Raw genomic sequence first — 23,461 nt, forward strand, 5'->3', positions numbered from 1 at the left:
AAACTTCATTATTATTTCATTATTGATGATTTTTATGACAGAACCAATTCGGAAATGCCTATATCATCAGTTGGGAGGCTCCTCCCCCCTCTGGCACCAATTGCTGTTCTGGCCAGAGCGAAGACAGAAGGCAGCAGAAGACATTTCCATCTTGTCTTTACTAATAATATAGTATATTGTACATACATATAATATTTATAATATTATAATGTAATACAATATAATACTAGTAATAATAATACAATACTATAATTATAATTATATATTTACATTACATTACAAATAATATTACAATATAATGGCATAGTGCAATAGCATAATATATAATACTGATATTGTACTATGCTAATAATATAATATATTGTATGAAAATATATATTGTAAGCCGCTCTGAGTCCCCTTCGGGGTGAGAAGTGTGGCATATAAATATCGTAAATAAATAAATTTATAATGAAATTTTGAAAGTTTTGTTAGAGTTCTGAAATTTTCACCACCAGAACTTTAGCAACACTTTGCTTCTATAGCAACACTGTAGAAGCAAAACACCAGCACCCCCTAGTTTTCAACACCAGAACTTTAGTTTTGTAAGTACTTTAGAACCATTTAGAACCATGGATTGCACATGCCTACTAGGTTGCAAGTAAGCAACCAGGTGTGAAATGTGTAATATATTAGCACTATAGCACAGTACTATCTCATCCATTTTATAACAACTTGTTGGTATGTTATAACTTGATCAATAACTTTAGTTCTTTCATTAATTCTAAATTCAAATGTAAGTCCATCAGGTTTAGTTAATAAAGACAGTTAAGTTACTCCTACAATTGGTTGGAACAAATTAATGTCTGTGTCTCAATCTACTGCAGTGGTGTAACATTTCTGGTTTTTACTTGATCTGGCATTGTAAACCTTTGTATGTTGTTCTGCAGGACAGTAAGGTCTTGGCCTGTTGAAACAGCTGTAGAATATATTATGCCACAATGCTGAAATCAGGGCTGTAGCCAGGGGTTTTTTTAGGGGTTCAACCCCCCCCCCCCCCCAAAAAAATTTCAGGTTAAAAAAGACCTGGTTTACTCATGAATTTTAACTGGTTAACCAAATCCCCATGCTAAGTCTATGAGACACAAAAAATTAAGAGTCCCTCCAGAACTGCAAGCACTATCTCAAGCAAATATTGACAATTTATTCACACTGTCATTACTTGCAGCAATAGCCGATGTAGCGAAGCAACCAAGTTGGGGGGGGGGAGTGTTGAATGCTCTCATTAAGGAGGCCAGACTTGGTGGAGGTGGTTGACAGGGGCGGAGCTGCAGGCTATTGAAGGCTGCTCTGCCCCCTGCTGTGCTCTTTGCTTCAGTGTGAGCTAAGAGGCAGGTTTCACCCCCCCCCCCCCAAATTTTCAACCCTCCTGGAAATTTTTTTCTGGCTGAAATTATATCTTGAGTTTGCTCATTCTGAACAAGGTATGGAAGACATGTTTGTGTACAAATAACCAAATAAACCACATGTTCAAATAACTTCATTTTAATCAGACAACAGAATACAGAAAGTTAAGTCTAGCAACATTTACATCACTGGTATGTTTTGTTTTTTTGTCATTTTTCTCAATAAGGGCTGGACATATGAGTAGAGGACTTCATCATGATACTTTCATGGGATAGAGGTATTAAAAGGATCTAGACCTTGTTCATGCTTTCGTTTGTTTCTCTGCCAGAAAACAGAAACTTGCTGATCAATCTTCTATTAACTTGCTTCCAAAAGGATCTTAATTACAGTACCAAAACGATCAAGGTGTATCTCAGTATACACAATTTCAATGTGGGATTTGCAGAAGCCACAGTAGATTCTATTGTTGTCTTCTTATTGTGCGTGCCTGTTTCTCTTTTATGATCTATTATTATAATACAGATCCATGTAAAACATCACAGAATAAAAACATACAAGAGGGAAGCCAATATATTGCTATGAGATATTTCCTTTCTTAATACAATTTCAGTGATCATCATATTTATAGAGATCAGAGTGCTATAGAAGCACTAAGTGTACTCTGAGTGTCACTTGAATTAGGGGAGTTTTGGAAAAATTAAAATACAGTTTTATAATAATATCAGTTGCTGCCTGCTGCCAAAGAGGATGAACACCTGATACTCCCACAGTTCAATCCAAAAAGATAAAAAGATCCACACTGGCATGGAGTGCATGCAAACCTTTGCTTTCCCCCATTGCAATCAGCATTTACTATATTAGACAAATAGATAGTAAGTAGATGAGAAAGTCTTTTAAGGTAAATGGATCTGCTCAGTTCAGCATAAAGATGGGATTTTAAATCTAATCTGTGCTGAAAGTAAATTAAAAAAAAAAACAAGAGGATGTTACTTCTTTAGAGTGAAACAGGCAAAATTGTTCAGTATTAATACTCTTTTGATATACACAGACCAGACTTTCAGAGTCTTGAAACTGGTGGCCCCAAAGTAAAACACACAGTTGGAAGAATTTACACCAGCAAGAATATAGTCTTTTTTCCATGTCTGGCCTGAAGTACACCACACCTTCACTGGACAACAGCATCACTGCCTTGTATATTTTGCATTATTTGTTGTTAGTAAATGTCACCATCAAATGAACTGGATTTACAATTATGATGTTAAACACACCATACTTGACATTTAAAAAATCTTAAATAGCTAGACATTAAAGACATTCAAAGCCTTGCTCAAATTCAACTTGTTGCCATATGAGGCTTGAGTGACAGCTGCCAAGTCCACCCTACTTTAATTTATTCTGTGGGAATAATTCTCAGAGTATAGCAGTTTCTTCATTATTGCAAATAATAGAAAATAATGCAAAGTACTTCATAATGTTCAATGGTAACTTGGAGAATATTGCCAATCGACATCATAAATCTGGATTTGAGTGGCTCATAGTGTGGTGGCAACAAGGTATATGTGACACCCCACAAATATTACACAAGCTTTATTGGAATATTTATGGCTTCACTTGAAGTTCTTCAAATCCATCACTTTATGCTTTCAAATTCCTTGTAAACTTTGCTTTAGTAAAAATGTACAAGATACAATTCTCAGGAGATGTTTAAATCATTTCTCCTTCATTAAACCCTAAAACAGAGGTGTAACTAATCCAATACTCTCCCAAGTCTAGTTTAATATCTGATGGCACCCACAGCAGTCCCAAAAATGAAATAGTGGTTAAAGGTTCCCCCTTCATTATTATTTTTTTTTACTTTGACATTATTTTTGGGAGACCCACACCTCAATTACAAGTGAAACTGCCCTTCCTGGAATCCTTCAGAACTGGAAAAAATACCATTTAAAAATACTGGAAGAGATTTCAGACCTCAGGAGGGGAAATGTATTTTGACTACCTCTGAATTAAACATTCTTAGAGTACTTCCATTCCCTTTGTGTTATTTCTTATCTCTCTGCCTTGGGACATTTTTTTTTAAATCGAACTTTTCAGAGTACAGTTGTACTTCTGAGGCAGCGTACAATTTTTTTTAAAAAAGTTGTAATGTAACTAATTTGATAAAACTGAGCAAAACTATAACTGGAGAACATTAAAATACTAGCAATTACTGTGCTATTATTTTTTGCATTGAAATTCTTTCAATGCAATTTTTTGCAATGAAATTCTGCCTTCCCTATCCTACTTTAAGAAATCATTAGAAATTCCCTTTTTAATTTATTTCTTGATGTTCTAATTAACTCATTTTATGCTTTTTCCTACTCCTGGGTTAATTATTGCATAGTTTTGCTTTATTCTATTTGGTTTTGGCTTTTAATGTAGTTTAGCTAGTCCATAGCTTTCCATTTCCCCCTCTAAGTCCCTTCTCCTTTTGTCTCTTATTTTTTAGATTGCAAGTCTACACAAACAATTTGTTAATTTTGTTTGTATCCAGTGCAGATATTTTTAGGCACTTCCATATATGATGTTTTAGCTTCAGTCTATTTGAAAACATACCCATGGAAGAACCCACAAAATTCAATTTGAATGTGATTTAAGCAACGTTTAGGGTTCTCCATAAGACAGTTGAACTGTTTGCAGTAGTCCAAACTGGAACATATTTTGGAAATACATTTTCAGCTGTAGATTGTTCTTGATATTCTTAATTGGTTGGTTGATATGGAAAGGGAAACCATAAACATAAACTAAAACTGCAGATCTTAGAAAAGGTTAACATTTTTGCTTAGAAAGATTTTCTACCAAAAAGGCTTAGTTTACTGCATTAAATTAGTGGACATTTGAGACAGATGGTTGACAGAGGTTGAAATGACCACAAGCAACATTGCTACTCGATTACTAACAAAAGAGAAGGATGGATATATAAGCAATAATTCCAGGAAATAATGTTTTTTTAAAAAAGACTTTTTCTTGCTTTTGGAAAAAGTTTTTTTGCTTGAATGTAGATGAAGAAACAGCTGATATGCCTGAATTCCAGCACCATTCTGAAAGCTTTCCTAACTAACATGTTACACAAAACAGCGCTGATGCAGGTTGAAAGGTAGTACAGTGTTCCCTCACCTATCGCGGGTGTTACGTTCCAGGACTACCCACAAAAAGTGAAAATCCACTAAGTAGGGACACTATATATGTATATCAAGTTCTGAGGGTGAGGCAGCTATCTCTGCCTTGCTAGCTATCTCTGCTTTGCTTTGCAATCCCTCTTGATTGGCTGCCTCTTTCCCGAGGGGGAGGGTGAAACCCCCTTTCACTCCATCGTTGCCAGGCGGTGGGATTAGAATGCTACTCTGGGTAACTGCAACCATTCATAAACTGGGAGGCAAAAACTCACGAAATAGTGAGTCTGCGAAAAGCATACCGCGAAGTAGCACGGGAACACTGTATAACTCCTTTAGCCCATTTCCTCTACTTTGACTCCCAACAAAGCAAGCAAGAGCAGATATAGAAGCAGACCTTCTAGAAATGTCCTGCTTTGTCCAGTGATGCTTATGTATATGGGAAGACCAACATGATACTGAAAAGACCTCTAAAAAAGTACCTCAAGAATATCTGATAACCTCTTCTGATGTACACAGTTATCCTGATTATCATTCCTATCCCCAAGCTATATGCCAATGCTTTTGTTATTACATGGGAACATTTAGGCTGCCATCCTTTACACACTTACTTTAGAGCAAGCCACTCTGTGGAATTCACTTCTGAGAAGACATGTAGAGAACTGCGCTGTTTCTACATTTTAAAGAAAATTACAATGCTTCTAACTACTATGTTACAGCAATAATCGTTATCATAAAGAAGACTATAGTAATAACATGCACTTCCTGCAGCTATTACAATAATAAATGACCCTTATGGCTTTACAGATCTTCAGATATGTCATGAAATTAGATCTCACTCTTGAAAATCATACACAAAAATCCTCTTGACCAGATTAAGATCAACAAGCTCATTTCATTCATGGCATAAATTATGTTTGGTTAAGCATATTCATAACCTACTGATCTCACTGGCCTCTCGATGGCAGAGCTAGATAGATAAAGAAATAAGGTAGAATATAAATACATTAAAAATAAAAGCCTGTCTCAGTGATGTGCTTTCTTGAAGGCAGATCACAAGGATCAGTAAGACCTTTTTTTTCAAAATCCTAGGATCCGTGGACTGAATTTGAAACCAATAAGTCTACACATGCTAAACTAAGAATGTTTCTGTTGAATATTGTCTGTTAGCAAACAGTTAAATCAGTATGGAAATAAATGTGGAAGTGGCATAAGTACAGTGGGTGGTTCCAGATGGGGTTTTAATTCCACAAGTATCCTAACCCATTCACAAAATTTTACAGGAGATCCAGACATCATCATTTCCCATCCTGTAACATGTTTTATAAACATTTCTTCCATATTTTTTATTTTGACAAAATATCACAAAGAGGAAAAGACAGAACAGTTACACAGTATGTTTTGATTGGTAACACTAGGAGTTCTCCATCTGAAAACACCTTGTACTGGGGGTAAGGAAGAAATGTGTTTCCAGATTTTGCTAGATTGCCATTATCCATGGCCAACACAGCTAGTTGGGAAGGATCATGGGAATTGGAGTCTGTCAACATCTAAAGGGTAACACTTTTTCATCCCTGCTGTATAGATGGGTTTTCTTCAAGCAATAGAGGATAGTTATCTAAGGAAGAAAGGTCTCACTTCGTGAATTTAAACATAGAATAACAAGCCCATTGGAAATCCATAAGCATGGTTCCTGCAAAGATAGGTTCTGTCTCTCTAATATTTCAGAGCTATATGAGAGTATTAATAAACAAGTGGGGAGGGTTGGTCTGGTCAATATTATTTACTTAGACATCAGAGCCCCCAGTGATACAATGGGTTAAATCCTTGTGCCAGCAGGACTGCTGACTGACAGGTCAGTGGTTCTAATCCAGGGAGAGCTGAGTGAGCTCCCACCTGTCAGCTCCAGCTTCTCATGAGAGAAGCCTCCCACAAGGATGGTAAAACATCAAACATCCAGGCCTCCCCTAGGCAACATCCTTGCAGATGGCCAATTCTCTCACACCAGAAGTGACTTGCAATTTCTCAAGTCACTCCTGACACACACACAAAAACCCCTTAGGCATCTGAAATTCTTTTGATAATGTCCCTCACCAAAGAACCCTGATTATACTTAGCAACCATGGAATAATAGGAGGATTGCTTGTATGGATTGCTAACTTGTTAAACAGTAGAAAACAGAGAAGAGGTCATTTCTCAAAATGTAGAGATGTATACAGTGTGGTTTACCATGGGCTAGTATTGGGCCTGATGCTTTTAAATTTGCTCATATATGATCAATGACAAGTGAGCAGTGAGGTGGCTAAGTCTGCCGATGACACCAATTGATTAAAACTGAAACGAGCTCCTGTATCATCAGATGTAGGCTACAATGACAGTGCTCTGTTGTCATAAGTGCCAGTGCCATGTGTCAAAAGGCTTAGCTTTTAAGTCAAGGCAAAAACCCCGAAGGAGGAGTTTCCAAGGTGCTGCAGATCAGGATGCTGGGAAATGTCAACTATGGTACATTGCTCTCCTGATTGCAAACTGCATTGAGCTGGAGGGAGCTGGAGGGACCCCTGGGGTTCTACCAGAGCTGCATGTCTCAAAATGCTTTATGGTCAGAAAAGCACTGTGATTGTCATTTCCCAACAACTTGATCTGCAGTGCCTCATAACCCTTCAGCTGTCTGGCTCAAGGAGTAGGTTTTCGAGGCCACATTTGGTCACTGACAATCATAAATGTAAATCCCCAAAGTTACTATATAGTACATTTGTCTTACTGTCTTGTTAGTATTGGACAGTATGCCGCAACTGGCAGAGCTCTGAACTTATTTCTCCAAACTGGTAAAAATATGGAACCAGTGTATTGTGCAAGTGAGTCCCCCATCCCCCCCATCCTCCACCAAAAAAGGGCCAGATTTCATGATGGGCATAATTAGAAATCAAAAATAAAACTGCCAATACTATGTATCTTTTATACAAATCCAAAGTGTGGCCATACTATAAATGCTGTGTATAGTTCTAATGGCTGAAAAAGAAATTGTAGAGCTAGAAATAACAAAATAGTAGAATTTACCACCATAGCAAATAATTAAATTGTGGAATTTATAACCGCAATGTGCAGTTAAGGGTTGCGAACTTGGATAGCTTTTAAAAAGGTTACAAATCCATATTGGATGGCTTCAAAGGCAGATAGTATCAGCTGCAGGGAAACATGAGCAGATAGACAGAGTTGCCTTCATGCCCTGCTTGTGTGGTTCCTGTATGCAACTGGTTGATCCCTGTGTGGACAGTGTTCTGGAGTCTTTGGTCTGATCTAGATTGGCTTTCTTATGTTTTTGTGTATACATGCAAAAGCATGTGTATCTGGTATGTGGTCATCAACTTGAACAGATCTGGGTCCCTAGAGTAGGAAATCCGCTTGGAAGGGCCTTAGAGCACCTCTTGCCTTAGTCTTTTCAATGAGATTTAGAAATCACCCAAAAAGTGTTTTGACTAGCCAGCCCTCTGCATCCATGGATTTTCCATCCATAGATTCAACTAACTACAGCTCTAAAATACGTATTTGGGGGAAGGGGATTCCAAAAAATAAACCTTGATTTTGCTGCATGCTAAACATTACATTGAAGTGTAGGTATACCCTGTTGTAGCCTTCTGCCATTTCAGGTCCTTGGACTCTCTCTAGCACTCATTCTGGTTTATCTTTGCTTGCTGTTATCATCTTCCTCCCTCCACGTGCCCCCTTTTCCCTTGCTCCTCATCCAACACAATAGCCATTTTAGGGAAAACATGCAGGCTGTGGCTTGAGGTGAGGTAAGGGAAGAGGAAGTAGTAAGAGAAGATGGATTAGAAGGCAAAAGGCAGGATGCCAGGGAAGGAGATATGGCAGTGTCAAGTGAAGCAAAGGAGATGGAAGAAGAAATCAGGTGAGGCAGTAAGAGCAGGGGCAAGGAAGTGGTGAGGATACTCCCAGAAGTGGGGAGCAGCCTCATTTTGTGTCCTGCTCTCTTAGGCAGCTATCTCAACTTGCCCAATGAATGAACCTGTTGTTGATAAAAGATGTATAAATGTTTGAAAATGAGAAAGGGTGGTTTCTTCTTTGAAAGGAGTAGCAATACCGTTCAGAGTTCCTCACACCCCAGAAAGTATCATGATCACTTTCTGGAATGTAATAAAGGAAGGCAGAGTGGAACAGAGATTATCCAGGGCTTGCCCAAGGCAATGAAGGCCTCGTGACATTAGAAGACCACTTCTGCTTTCCAAGCTTTACAAAGATGTCCAAACATCTTCAGACTTTTCCTCCAGAGCCACAGAAGCTAGGCACTTGCTCTTACTTTTTTTTTAAAAAAAAGCATGGGATCAGGATTCTCTGAAACACAGAAGTTATATTCTGTTACTGGCAGTAAGTCAGCAATCCCATGGGTAGGCTACTTGGGCAAAGCCTATCATGAGTAAAGTCAGAATAAGAATGCTATATTGTGTCCTCAGAAGCCTCTTCATGCTGTTTGACCTCTCCCTGTATAATATGTAGGGACCTCTTGGGTGGGGAGGGGTAATATGCCCATCCCACGGTGTTCTCTGCTTAGCAGAAAGCTATCCCCTCATAGTCAATGAGTCAGAGGGAGAAAGGCACAATTGGAACATGTCCTATTTGTCATGTTTCTACCTGCTGCAACAATCCAAAAAGGACTGTCAGAATGATGTATCTTTATTTAAAGCATTCTTAGGGCAACTCTATAAAGCGCTCTTAGGGCAATTCTAATAGCAGAACCAAGAGATCGGACAATGTAATGATGACTTAAAGGTGGTCTTTGTACCTAACAAAAATTGTTTGCACCACAGTCTGAAATGTTTCTTTCTGCAAAATACTTTTTTTCTACACCAAGAAAACTATTACTTACAGATCAAATGTCAACTCTTTTTTCTTTCTTTCTCTACAGCTTTGTCTCCAATCAGTCTTTTGACAGAAAACAAAGAAACCCAAATCCATCTTTCCACACTGGAACATTATTTCTAATTAAACACATTTACCTGGCAACAAATCCCCGCATCAACTTCACTGGCACTTACTACCACACAACAGTGCTTAAATGCCAGTCTAAAATCTATTTTTCCTTCTTCTATGTTGAGAAGTGAATCTATGACACAAACCAACTATCACAGTGCAAAGCAACCCAATCTCTTCCAGACCAGTGACACTTGCATCCAAAGTATGGCTTTCTGTTTCCTCCATAGTGCTTACAACACCCCTCACTGATCTCATTTTTTCCCTCCTCTTTGGAAGCATTTCACATGCCCCAGAGATTTTACCACTTCCAAAATACCCCAAACATTTCCCACAATCAGGATGCACAACTGAATACTGGAATACAAAGGAAGACTAGAGTCTGCTGTGCAAAATACAAAATTTGAATAATAATAATATTAATAATAATAACAGAACAAAATGGGGACGTTTGGAGAAAGTGGAGGGCCACATCCCACATTCTTCCCCCTTATGCACACACAAAGGGTATTCCACATGCTTCTAAGAGAGGCCTGAATTCAAATCAAGGGATGGGGAAAGAGTGGATATGATTCCAAGACAGCAGACAACAGGATGGGTCATTCACAGGTTACTTTCGTGGTTTTCTTCTGTTTCTACGGTCACTGGAGGGAGTCCTCCATTGTCATTCAGTCGTTTAGCCCTGTAAGTCTCATAGTGGATGTTGTGTGTTACTTCTTTTAAATCCTGAAGATGGGTCCTGAGGAACAGCAGAAAAAGAAGAATGCAAGAGCAAAAAAAAAAAAAAGAGAGAGAAAGGGGAATTTTCCACATTATGCAAGTACAGCAGCACTTGTGCAACTCTTCGAATGTTCAAAAAACAGAAGGGATGGCAAAATAATATAGGCTCCACAAAGTCACCCGTTCACTAATTAATGCAACATTTCTTGTACTTTTATCAGTTTAAAAGGTGTACATGGCTTATTTTTAATTTCCTAATGATCAAGGTTATTTTATCCCTCATCATAGCAAAATTTGCTTCTGACCTCAACTTAACCTCTTTTAGAATTATGAGAAAGTTAGGCACCATCTTTACATGTTCCAGTTTTGTACTCTTTCTTGAATCTACTGCTAATCTATTTCTTTAGATGATTTCGAATACTTATATGAGAAAGGTAAGGAAAGTCTCATGTTGCCACTTCCTATTCACCATGCATGTTTTCCTATCATATCTCTCCCCCCACCTCTATTGCTTACCTCTGTTCTAACACCTTGAACGTTTTGGCTTCCCATTCTAACTCTATGATGTTCTTATTGAGAGTGCATATTTTTAAGATAACAGGACAATAAACAACATTACAACTGGAATTGTACCACTTTGGCCCCTTCCACACAGCTGAATAAAATCCCACGTTATCTGCTCTGAAATGGAATATATAGCAGTGGGGGTTCAGATAACACATTTAAAAGCAGATATTGTGGGACTTGTTGCCTTGATATTCTGGGTTACATGGTTGTGTGGAAGGGTCCCTAGTTAAATAAGGACATTGTGATACAGGTTGTATCATTTTCAGTCTCTTGCCTAATATGCATTCACATGGAGTTGTCAATTTTCACTGAGCTATTCAGCTTGTTTAAGATCACCTTTCAGGAGAGTAATAGCCATTTCAAATCCAATCAGTTCACTATTCCAACTTCCACGCTAAATTATATCACCACTTTAGTATAAGCATATTTTTTTTCTTTCAGTTTATATCTTACCAACAATGTATTTTCAGTTTAGTAGACATCATTCTTCAATAGGGAATCAACTCACCTAATGACAAAGTCTCGGAGTAGAGCAAATTCACAGTGGTTGAGATTCTCCACTGTAAATAAAGGAAAAGACATATATCATGCCTTAAATGGAATTCAAGTTTTTTATTATTTCAGAAGCAATTTGAGAATACAGTAATAATGTGTTTAAAACACACAATCAAAGCCAAAAACTTGGCATTATGCTAGAGTTCTTTTGACCAGAAGCTGGCCATCTTGAGTGCCTCTGGTGTCGTTGCAAGGACTCAATAAAAGAATAACAGAACTGAGAAGAAGCTTTCAAGATCACCCCTGCCTGAAGCAGCGGTAGTAAAAATAGAGTGCTTGAATTTAACATACACACTCCACCCCCAAGATCTGTCTAACATCTGAGATAGTGGATTTAGATTAGTGCATTGGACAACTATGGAGATCAGGGTTTGAATCGCCCCTCAGCCATGGAAACCCATTGAGTTGTCTTGGGCAGGTCATGCTCTCTTCAGCCTCAAAGAAAGATAGAGGAAACCCTCTTTGAGCAAATATTGCCAAATATGATAGGTTCATCTTGGGCAGCCATAAGTCAGAAATTACTTAAAGGCATACAGCAATAACAAAGCAAATATATCACTTAAACACATTTCAATTCCAAACTGTAACACAGAAAAATCTGTGGAAGTGGGGGTGGGACTCTAAGGCCTTTGAACATACCATAATCATCATGACCTTGGAAAACTAAGCAGCTTGACCCATTAACCAAACCAATTATTGATGGTTAGTTGACTATCCTTTTAAAAAGAGAAGGATCTGATAATCCCAGGGATGTCAATGTTAAGAGAGCAATACATTTCCTCCAACAACACTAGTACCATTTTAGGACCTGTTGATTTTTCTGTCTTTTCATCTGCAAGTTATTGATATCCAATAATAGATCACACAAAAACAATAGAACTGATGTGTATCTCTACCTTCAATAACTCCCCAAGGTGTCTTCCTGCCGAGGACCCTTTTCCCATTCACTTGATACTCCTTGTCGCTGCCTACTACTGCAAATGGCATACTTTCCTGCTGAAAATACATAGTAAAATGAACTTGTGTTAATTTTCTTCCTCATATTTTCTCTGATTTTTTTCTGTCTCTGTCATGACACCTTATTCCTGCAACACATTGTTTTATTGAATAATGCATACGTGTATCTATTTTTAATTACTCAGAATCAGGTCTTTACACTATAGACCATCATAATGGAAATAAAAGCAGTGTATACTTAAAAGTGTCCGATGAACCTTACTCCCCAATAAGTGTGTTAACAATTGGAGCATTAGCATTTGCACACCATTAACTTATTTCTGTACCGTGTAGGTACCTGTAGGAACTTTCTTAGACACACTACCATTTTTACTTAACAGTATTCACAATAGGATTGTTATAAATTAATACTGAACAAGTTGAAATGCTAGTACCAACTTAATAATATTGCTTAGACGCGACACGAAAACACCAGTTAAATGTGGGCCTGCACCAAATGAAGTGGATGTATGCTGCAATATATAAATTTACATGAGGTTAAGTCAGTGGGATATATTTATGAGTAGGTACATAGTTATGCTGTTAATAAACAACTGACCAACAAGTTCTGAAAACGTGAGGAATAGGCATATGTGCAGGTAATGCTCACACCAAGCACTTAAGAGCCACATTACATATTTAATATATAGAAATATGGTATCTATATTTCAATTAAAGCAATTGAGAAAAATAATCTGCAAAACCCTGAGAGAGCAGTGTGCGCCTGACAAAACGATTGTATCCAGAATTTGCTTTCTGTAGGCAGAAACGTTCTGCTCACAAAAGGTGCTCTACACCATTTGCAGGGATGTTCCTTCCCCTTCAAAGAACCCTTTCCCTCTACCAATCCAATTAAATATTGGCCAAATATAGATCCAATGCACACAATATAAACATGTGTGAAGACAGAAAGTTGACATTAATTTTTTATTTAGCCTGACCCGTCAAAAAATAAATGTGATCTAGTTATTACCAAAAGTTCAACCTAAAATAAATGTTATTTTAAATTAATTTGGAAGAATCTATAGTTTAACTGCGCCCTTCCCTCTGCCACTCTGTATAGTTGAAACGTTTAACTAGCTATACCTAAGTAATCACTCCAGTTCATATTAAGCAAGGTGAAAATTCATCAGTAATCATTAAATTCTGGTGATCATTCTATGATAGATAGCCAGTGTGGTATAGGGCTTTGAGCATTGGACTACAACTCGGGAGAGCCTCTGCTTGGCCATGGAAATCTACTGGATAACCTAGCACAAGCCCACACTCTCAGCTCATGTGATGGTTTCACTTTGTAGTTGCCATAAACTGGCAAAAAAACAACAACAACCCAAATCATTTTATGATAACAAGACCGATGCAATAGTCCATTAATTACTGTTGTAGACATCTTACTCTGATTTTGTCGTTCTCTGTCTTATCTTCAAGGTCTTCATCAAACTCTTTCTGGGGATAAAATTCAATTCCATTGACTTCTAATTCCTTGCGGACCTAAAGTAGGGAAACATTTCAAAATGAAAAGCTACACAAGAAGAGTATTTCTGACACATCTCTGAAACTGTGAGTGTATTTATAGGTTTGCTGAATGATTTCTCAATAAAGAGATACTTTTTAATTTATTTTGTGTCAAAAGTATTTCATAAATAAGTTTAAAACTGATAAAATGGAGCACAAGAAATTAAACAGTTTTAGACCAAAAATGGGCAATAGCCACTGCATCGTCTGTAGCTTTAAATAATTCTTCTTCTGTGCATGAGGCAGGGCATTGTGGGCAAGCATACACATACGAAGTTGTTTGTTCTGCTCCACAGTGGCACTAAGTGGAGGATTCTTCTAGTTAATGCCATTTTGCCAGGTTGTCTTTTGATCTGCCCACTCCGCTTTGAGTCTGTTTAGGGACTTCCAAGTTTCCCATTCTTGGTTTGCCCTGGGAGGAAGACACTAGTGGGGGCCATCCAATCAGAATTTCCTGGTTTAGCTTCCCAGAGAGATTCTCTTGCTGTTGCTGGGGGAACATTAAGAGAATGGTGCTTCTCATGAAGCTTTCCCTTGATTTGAGTCTACTAGGAGGAGGCTGCTAGCCATATAGTGAATGGCTTTCACAGTGTTCAACCTTATTTCTGTCACAGTTAGCAGCAACTTCCCATCACACATCAGGGGAGGGCAATGCCAGCTAGCTTATAGAGTCCATCAACAGGTGTAGGTTTGAGACATCCTGCGATTATTCTACATGTCTCATTCAGTGCTACATTCACCTGCTTTGCGTGGACAGATTTATGTCAGATGGGGCAGGCATACTTACCCTCTGTTTAAATTCTATCTTCTCTTCCAGGGTCATGGTATCTGCCTTGGCAATAACTGGGATGATGTTGACTACTTTGCTCAAATGTTTCATGAATTCCATATCTAAAGGTCGCAAGCTACAGCCAAGGGAATAAAATGATTAGAACATCATCATATTCCTATATACAAAAGAAATAACTTCCTGATAGTCCTAGCCTTCCCACAGAACTAAAATCTTATATGTCATATCTAAGCCACAAGGAGGAAGGAACATGAAGTTCCTCTGTGGTTATATGCATCTGCCTTTTCTTCCACGGCTATGGATTTCAATAGTGATTACAAACACAGAGAGAGCTGATAGAAGGAAAAAAAGATTAAACAAGGAGGCTTGGAAAGTCCAATGCACAAAGGAAAAAAGAGAAAAATGAGGGAAAGGGGGCTTTGCTACATGGTGTTGTGTGTAAATACTATACAGAGACATTTATTTTGCCAAATAGGCACTTGGAAACTCTTGACAGGTAGCAGATTCCCAATGAGCTTATACTGTCAAGAAAGTTGTATCATCTTAACAGAACTTAGAAAGTTACATTTGAGATGTAATTCATCTGCATTACTCATTATTTAGTATTTTGAAAATAATGTGTTATACTCAGTGTTGCATTTCCCATTGTTTTGGTTGTTACTTTTCATTGCACATATCTTTAGAAATTATAAGTATTTTGAAAATAATGTGTTGTCATTACTCATTGCAATGTTGACAAAACGACTTGTTGCATTGCCTATTACATTACAGTAGAGTCTCGCTTATCCAACACAAATGGGCCGGCAGAACGTTGGATAAGCGAAAATGTTGGATAGTAAGGCGGGATTAAGCAAAAACCTTTTTAATGTCAAATTACATTATGATTTTACAAATTAAGCACCAAAACAGAACGTTGGATGAGGAAAGGTTGGATAAGTGAGACTCTACTGTAGTTGTTATTTAACCACCATCAGCCCTATCCACAGAAAATTACGGACATACAGAAAAATTGTGATACATACGAGTGACCTGTAGGAGATATAAAGTAGAGGCAACAGTGAACTCTTGTGTCTGGGATTCGTTTCTTTCTTGCAATATTCACTTCTTCCTTCAGGAATTTCTCATATTGCTCATTGATATATTTCTCTATGGGTTCCCAGCTAAGAGAGTCGAAAAGAGGAGGGAAATTCAGGTATCATACACTTAGAGTTCCATTACTTGTTATAAGCCCAACAAAATAAATAATACTGATTGCCTTTTTATGTATGCCAGTGAATTTGCACTTGCACAAGGAGGGAATCTACTGTGGTTTTGGCATACCTTGGTCCTACATCAAAGTGATGTAGGGAAACCAGGTGTTGCAAGGCTGAAACACCAGCACTTTTTGATACATGGGGACAATAAGATCATCTGCTACACCCTTCAAGTTTTTCTGTTCCCTCTCGGGGTGGGGCCGTTAGGAATTGTGGGAGTTGAAGTCAAAAACATACAGAGGGCCGAAGTTTGTTCATGCCTAGTTTATACTGTAGAATTAATGCAGTTTGACATTACTTTGGCTGTCATGGCTCAATGCTAAGGATTCATGAGAGTTGTAGTTTGGTGAGGCACCTGTTCTCTTTGGGAAAAAAAGGCTAAAGACTTCATAAAACTACAGCTCTCATGATTCCATATCATTGAACCATGACAGTTAAAGGGGAGCCAAACTGCATTAACTCTACAATGTAGATGCAACCAGAATGAGATGCAGAATATATGCCCATTCATTCATCAACATAGTCTTGCCAGATCTGAAAACAAGGAAATATGATAGATTTTCTTAAATTGCCTATGCTGCCAAAAGTCTTCTAATCCTTCAGAAGTGTTCTTCAGTGTGGACTGAGGATCTTTGCCACCATTTTATGTGGAAGATACATGATTTTCCTGCTCCTGCACAGTGGTCCACAATTTAGATTTATGTAACCCCACTAGTAGGTCATGCTTTTGAACTATGGTGTTGGAGGAAAATTCTGAGAATGCCTTGGATCGCAAGAAGATCAAACTAGCCCATACTCCAGAAAATAAAGCCTGACTGCTCACTGGAGGGAAGGATATTGGAGTCAAAGATGAAGTACTTTGGCCACATAATGAGAAGACAGGAAAGCTTAGAGAAGACAATGATGCTGGGGAAAATGGAAGGGAAAAGGAAGGGAAAGACCAAGAGCAAGATGGATGGATGGATGGTATCCTTGAAGTGACTGGCTTGACATTGAAGAAACTGAGGATGGTCACGGCCAACAGGGAGCTCTGGCGTGGGCTAGTCCATGAGGTCACGAAGAGTTGGAGCAACTGAACGAAGAAACAACAACTACTAGGTCATGATTCATCTAGTGGAATTATATGTGTCCATAATTCCTGTTTTACATAGCTTCTTAACATTTCTGTATTATCAGAAAGTCCATTTTTACTGCTCATTGTATATATATTTATGTTGAACTTACTGACCTGGCACCTAACTGGTATATACAGTATAACATCAGCTTTGTTGTGCTGAGTAACTGAGATTTGAGAACATCTCCAGCCTTTTACTATCTCTCCACCTCAAGGGAAGCTTGTCTCAGAACAAGGAAATTTTGCCTATCTCTTTTGCCTGTCTATTTTTCCTGTCTAAAATCTTTATTCCTCTATTTACTTATTTGAGTTACTCAGCAGAAATAGAGATTAAAACTGAGAACTAATATAGGGACAAAACACTTACCAGTTTTCATTGTTGATCTGGTCACCAAATCCAGGTGTATCAATAACTGTCAACTTCATTTTGACACCACCTTCTTCAATAACTGAGAGAGAACATGTTGTTATTAATTCACATTTAAAACAAACATTTCTGCAATAATTAAGATGTCCGCATGTATATGCTTTCAAGTCACCTATCAACATATAGAGACCTCATTAATTTCATAGGCTTTTCTTAGGCAAAGAATACTCAGAGGTAGCTTTGCCAATTCCTTCCTCTGAAATATAGCATACAGCACCTAGAATACACTGGGAGGCTCCCATCCAAATACTAACCAGGCCTTATCATGTTTAGCTTCCAAAATCTGATGGGATCTCGGACATGAAGCTCCCTAAATATAGGACTAAATGAAAATGGAAGAGGTCTCTCTCAAAGTATAAATTCCTTTAGAAATAACTACAATTATTTATGTCTTTAGATATTCTAGGTGGATGATGGAAACTGAGCACAACAGAGCATGGACCCTTGGTATGATCCCCAGTTTCGCACCTATACAGACACTATATATTGGGCCTGATGTGTGGTGATTCTGGTGGACTCTCTGATGAGGTCCTGGCCATAGTGTCTTTCACAGAGAATGAAGATATACTGTTTGAATGTCAAGAAGGAAATGAAACAGCTGACTTTCAAAAGTCCACTGCCTTAGTTCTTACCATGCCCAATCGCTTTGATTTCTACTGTCTTGGGGATCTTCTCCTCCCGGTTCCAGCCTGAAGACTTGCGACTCACTTGGGATTTGAATAAGGTGTTCACAAGAGTTGATTTTCCCAGCCCACTTTGTCCTAGTAAAAGAAATGTACAGTATTTTTCACAACTCTTTCAAGTTCTTCCTTACTACTATGTTTCGCCTTGTTTCTACAAGAAAAGAGGGCTTCCTGCATTTTTGATTTAGTGTGTCTGCATACAACAAGTTTTGCAAACAGAGGCTCCTAGGAATGCTGGTCTGTTTGTGGCAAGGGCACCAAGACAGCCACACTGACAGCATATGGGTCACATAGCCCAAGCCTATCCCCTCCAGAACTTTTAATAATTACTTTTTTGGTTATGTAGTCCAAACTAGGTGTAGTTGAAATGTAGCAATTTTTTCAAGCTCTGGTCCCATCATACAGTCATTATACCCAACCCTTCCTACCTACAACCATAATGTTGAAGTCAAATCCAGTTTTCATGGTCTTCTTGCGCATTTGCTCGATGATGGTGTCGATTCCAATGTAGCCTAGTAGGTTAGAATTAATGCCAACAGGTTTCATTGGCACCACTGGCTTTGGCCTGGGCTCTGGCACCACTTCAGACATGGCTGCTTCAGGCTTGGTTTCTGCTGGGCCTGTAAGCAGAAGGGAAATAAGTGGTTAATTTCATGCAAAGACATCCACACTCACTAATCTGCATGCTGAAATCCTAATTCCATTTTTGTTCACATTGAACCACTGGTTCCAACCTTTGAACTTCCAGGTGTTTTGGACTTCAACACTCAGAAATCTCAGCCAGCTTACCAGCTATTAGGAACTGTGGGAAGTCCAAAACACTTGGGGCCCAAACACTGCGGGATTGAACAAAGTGCAAAGGAACTAAGGTAGTTCTACCTGTTTAAAGGTCCCTTTTGGATGTCATTTCTCTGAAGCCTCCAGCCACTGGTTGGGGAGATTCTGAGAACTGTAGGCTAAAAGCTAATCTTTGAGAGACTAGCCATAAATAGCAATATTTTTACAAATACAACACCAGCATGCATATTGTTCTGCACAGAAATTAAGAGAGATGTCTTAGCTAAAGGGTATCTCCTCATCTGCTACAAGTAAGTTGAAAATCAATGATGCCTTAGAACATTTTTCCACCCCACAATATGTTGGTAAGTTGAAACAGCATCTATTAAATCCAAACAAATGGTAATTACGCAGACCATTCCCCATTCTCTTTTCAAAACCCCATTACCTTCTTTTGAAATTGCAACACCTAGTGTTGTGTAGTGCAACCTAAATGTGATTTGGCCAACTGAACAGAAAGAAGAGTAATCACATCATAGCAACAATGTGGTACAACATACATGGCATAGAACATGCAGTAGAGATCAACAAGCCGATAACTCAATGTTACTTTGAGTCTTCTTGTGGAGAGAAAAAGCAGGGTATAAACAGAAAAATAATAATAACAACGCCATAAAATCCTTCAAATACAGAAAGATAATCTTTATACAATCCTATCCCTGATCATAAACAAGTCACTCAAATACAAAGTTTTCAACAATGCAAAGACAATGAATTTCCATCAGTTCTGATTAAAATCTTGCAATATATTGTACTCCTATTTACAAAATTGGATAAAAAAACATTATTTTCTTTGACCATGATGTTGGACAAATGGAATGGATCTAGGGTTCTGGCATTTGCCTTGAACCCGGTTCCTAGTCCACCTGCCTTGTATTTCTTTCTCCCAAAGGACAAGGGATTCATTCTGCTAGAGTTTATCTGCAACTAAAAATAATCCCTTTTCAAAGGACTGAAAGAAACCAACATCTTTTCAGCTGAATGAAAGTAAAGTACTTTGTGACTCTTACAGCACAGAGACAGCCATACTCCTTAAGAAATTGGTCTTACTCACTCATTGCCAATAGCAATGCCCAAACACTTCAAACAGTCTCCATATAGTGCTTCCTCTTTTCCTTTATTCAGTGCCAAGTCCTTTCAGAGAGTGCTCTGGGGAAGCCCTTTAAAACAAGTTTGTATGCTCTAAGGTCCAGAACTTGGAAACAAAACTTTTCTAGACTATCTCCAGAATCCTACTTCAAGCTGTGATCCAAAAATGGAATGCTCCCAAGGATTAGGATAGCTGATGAGGAAAATTATAAATCAGAACATCTATGGCTGTGGCTGGTTACGTCCTCTTACACAAGGCATTCTTTGTTTCTCTAGTTCTGTTACGCATGTAGCATCTTCTAGTAGTTATTGGAATCCCAATGTCTGAACATCATCTGTTTGCCATTACGTTGACCCCTGACTTACTTTCAGACCCAGGTTAAGACATTATCCTGCCCAAAATGAAGAACTAGTGTGGGCTCCCCCCTCATGTAGTCACCAACTAGACTGCCATTGAACTGCCTTCACACACAGTCTGCAAGAAATAGGAGGCAGCAGCTTCCCCCTGCAGCTATTGCCACCACTTAGGAGCAGCAGACACGTAGACACCTGGTCAACCCTGCCAATAGCATTGGTTTTTCTTATTCATAGCAACATCACAGCCATTCCCTGCAGGCAGCAATGGAAGAAAATGGGGCCAAGGGGAAAAAAGGATGGAGGACTCTGATTATTGTTTTTTGTTGTTGTTTTATTATTATTTTTTTCTTGATCAAGATCCACAGTGGCTCTTTAGGACTCGATCCAGAGTCAAACAGCCTAAAAAGCCAGAATATCATGAACTGGGGGAGAAATGAAAGCATCAGAGTTTTGTGGTACAGTGTGCCTCACAAAAGCAACCGTAGTCAGAAAAAAAATTAAATAGTTACCTGGATCAGACAAAGGAAAACTAGCTGCCAATGACAGAATGTATGTTTCATATGGATATGTGCATTACAGATAATGCATGGGTTATAAATAAAGATGATGATGATGATGATTTGATATATAACAAAATTAGTACACAGCAAACAAGATTACAATGCTGGCTTTTGTATTTGATCACACGTCGGACACTTCCCTAATATGCGTGATGTATCAATGAATAATGCGTGCAGATCTGAGTAGGTTGGCCTTTTGCATCTGACAGATGGTAATTTTGTCAGCGCTGATGGTTTTCAAGTGCAGGCCAAGGTCTTTAGGCACTGCACCCAGTATACTGATCACCACTGGGACCGCCTGTACTGATTTGTGCCAGAGTCTTTGCAGTCAATCTTTACATCTTAATATTGTGTCAGCTTTTCCAGTTGCTTCTCGTCAATCCTGCTGTCACCTGGGATTGCAACATAGATGGTCCATACTTGGTCCCCCCCCCCCCCCACACACACACACACAATTGTGAGGTCAGTAGTATTGTGCTCTAAAACTCTTGTCAGTCTGAATTCAGAAGTGCTAAAGTAGTTTAAGGTGTTCATTTTCTGTAACTTTTTCAAGCTTGTGATTCCACCAGTTCTTTGTCACAAGGAGATGGTATTTGTGGCATAAGTTCCAATGGATCATCTGAGCAACTGTGTGGTGCCTCTGCTTGTAATTATTATTATTATTATTATTATTGGTAATAATAATCATCATCATAATAATAAGTCATGTGAAGACAGAATTTAAATGCAGAGACTGGTATATGTTATCCAGCACAAATAAGGTTACTTTCACCTATTTGGATTTGCACACTTTTCAGACTATCTGATTTTAGTATAAGATTTTGTGGATTTCAGTCCACCCCCTCAGATGCACTGGTGAGACATGAAGGTCAAAAGCAGCTCTCCTCAGCTAGGAGCCTACCTTCAACATTTCACAGTTTGTGATTTCTGTGCTTGACAGGACATTCCCTGAGGCGTCTGTTGCCATTTGCTGTCTTGAAGCAGCTCCCACCCCTTCCTAAAATAATTCAGTTGCCTCACAAAACATGAGGAGGGGTGGCCAGTTCTCAGATGTCTTGTGCTCTCCCATCCCTTTTTAAAATCATGATATGATGTATACTGAAAATAGTTCAATCCTGCAAACCACAGGATTTTGCTTAAAATAACCCTGGCATCATGTGTACTCACTATATGTGTCAATAATCTATTTTAATTTAAGTTAATTATGAGCCACCCAATGCTTAGTAATGTGGGGTTTACAAAACAAAACTGGGCCCTGGGAACAGTTAGCCGAAATGTAACTTTCCCAAGCTCTGAAGAAAAAGAAAAAAGCTAAGTATCACAAAATCAAAACTAGCTTATTTACTCTTCCCAGGCTTGTTGTTCTAACTGGTTTTGTCCACTTTTCTTTCCTTCAGTTTCCATTGTCCCACAATAAATACAGCCTTTCTTCACAAACTTTGGCATGCTCTGAGAACCCAAAAACCTTCCCCCTTCACATTGTCTTTCTTCTGAATAAGCAGCTAGAATTCCTCTCGTCTACTTTTGCCAAGGTTTTCTTATTTTGCCAAGCAGCTGCCTCTGCTCTTAATTTTTTCCCCTCTTCTTCTTTAAATTTCCGCTATATCCTTTGGGGCTCTAGTGCAGTATTCGAGAATTGTTGGTTTAGGCCAGTCACTTTGTGGACGTGGAGCCAATCTGACCCCATGGTTTGCACTTGCTGGCCCCTTATTTTGCTAATCACTAGCAAATGTTGTGAGTCACTTTGCATCTCAATTAAGATAAAAGCAGGATATAAATAAATATAATAATAATAATTTTCACAGCTATGAAGTTTCTGATAATCTTTCCCAATATAGTTTTTTTTTGTTATCTGATCATTTATTTATTTAAACCTTTTAAATGGCATTTCATCTGTAAGATGTTCAGAACATCTGAACATCAAGCAAAAAGTGGGCGCTAGAAACAACATCATACGAAAGCTGACTGGCACAACCTGAGGATCACAACCAGACACAGTGAAGACATCTGCCCTTGCGCTATGCTACTCTGATGCTGAGTATGCATGCCCAGTGTGGAACACATCTCACCACACTAAAACAGTAGATGTGGCTCTTAATGAGACATGCCGCATTATCACAGGGTGTTTGCGCCCTACACCACTGGAGAAATTATACTGCTTAGCCGGTATTGCACCACCTGACATCCGCCGGGAAGTAGCAGCCAATAGTGAAAGGACCAAGGCAGAGACATCTCCAGCTCATCCCCTGTTTGGGTATCAGCCAGCACGTCAACGACTTAAATCAAGACATAGTTTTCTTAGATCTACAGAGACACTCGCTGGAACACCCCAGCAAGCGAGAGTCCAAAAGTGGCAGGCCCAAACTCAGCACCTCAATCCATGGGTGATACCAGATGAGAGACTCCCCCCTGGGCACACAGAAGACTGGGCGACTTGGAAGGCGCTGAACAGACTGCGCTCTGGCACCACGAGATGC

At 38.7% G+C, this 23,461-nt stretch overlaps 1 protein-coding gene across 3 annotated transcripts in view; it reads right to left on the reverse strand.

Annotated features, from left to right (window-relative positions):
* Positions 1-1,508: 1,508 nt before the first annotated feature.
* The window catches only part of SEPTIN3 (septin 3), a 38,304-nt gene continuing 16,351 nt past the window's right edge, over positions 1,509-23,461 (reverse strand). For 2 of the 3 annotated variants that reach the window (XM_067469166.1, XM_060777144.2), the window contains 9 exons: positions 18,570-18,761; positions 18,091-18,219; positions 17,399-17,480; positions 15,687-15,824; positions 14,662-14,779; positions 13,755-13,850; positions 12,260-12,359; positions 11,317-11,368; positions 1,509-10,260 (listed from right to left, as the gene is read on the reverse strand). In XM_067469166.1, coding sequence (XP_067325267.1) covers positions 10,125-10,260; positions 11,317-11,368; positions 12,260-12,359; positions 13,755-13,850; positions 14,662-14,779; positions 15,687-15,824; positions 17,399-17,480; positions 18,091-18,219; positions 18,570-18,761 — 1,043 coding nt within the window. In that variant the 3' untranslated portion in view covers positions 1,509-10,124. The remainder of the gene's footprint in view (positions 10,261-11,316; positions 11,369-12,259; positions 12,360-13,754; positions 13,851-14,661; positions 14,780-15,686; positions 15,825-17,398; positions 17,481-18,090; positions 18,220-18,569; positions 18,762-23,461) is intronic. The other variant, XM_067469167.1, reaches the window with a different exon arrangement.

This window comes from Anolis sagrei, chromosome 5 (assembly GCF_037176765.1).
Source record: "Anolis sagrei isolate rAnoSag1 chromosome 5, rAnoSag1.mat, whole genome shotgun sequence".
Classification (NCBI taxonomy): Eukaryota; Metazoa; Chordata; class Lepidosauria; order Squamata; family Dactyloidae; genus Anolis; species Anolis sagrei.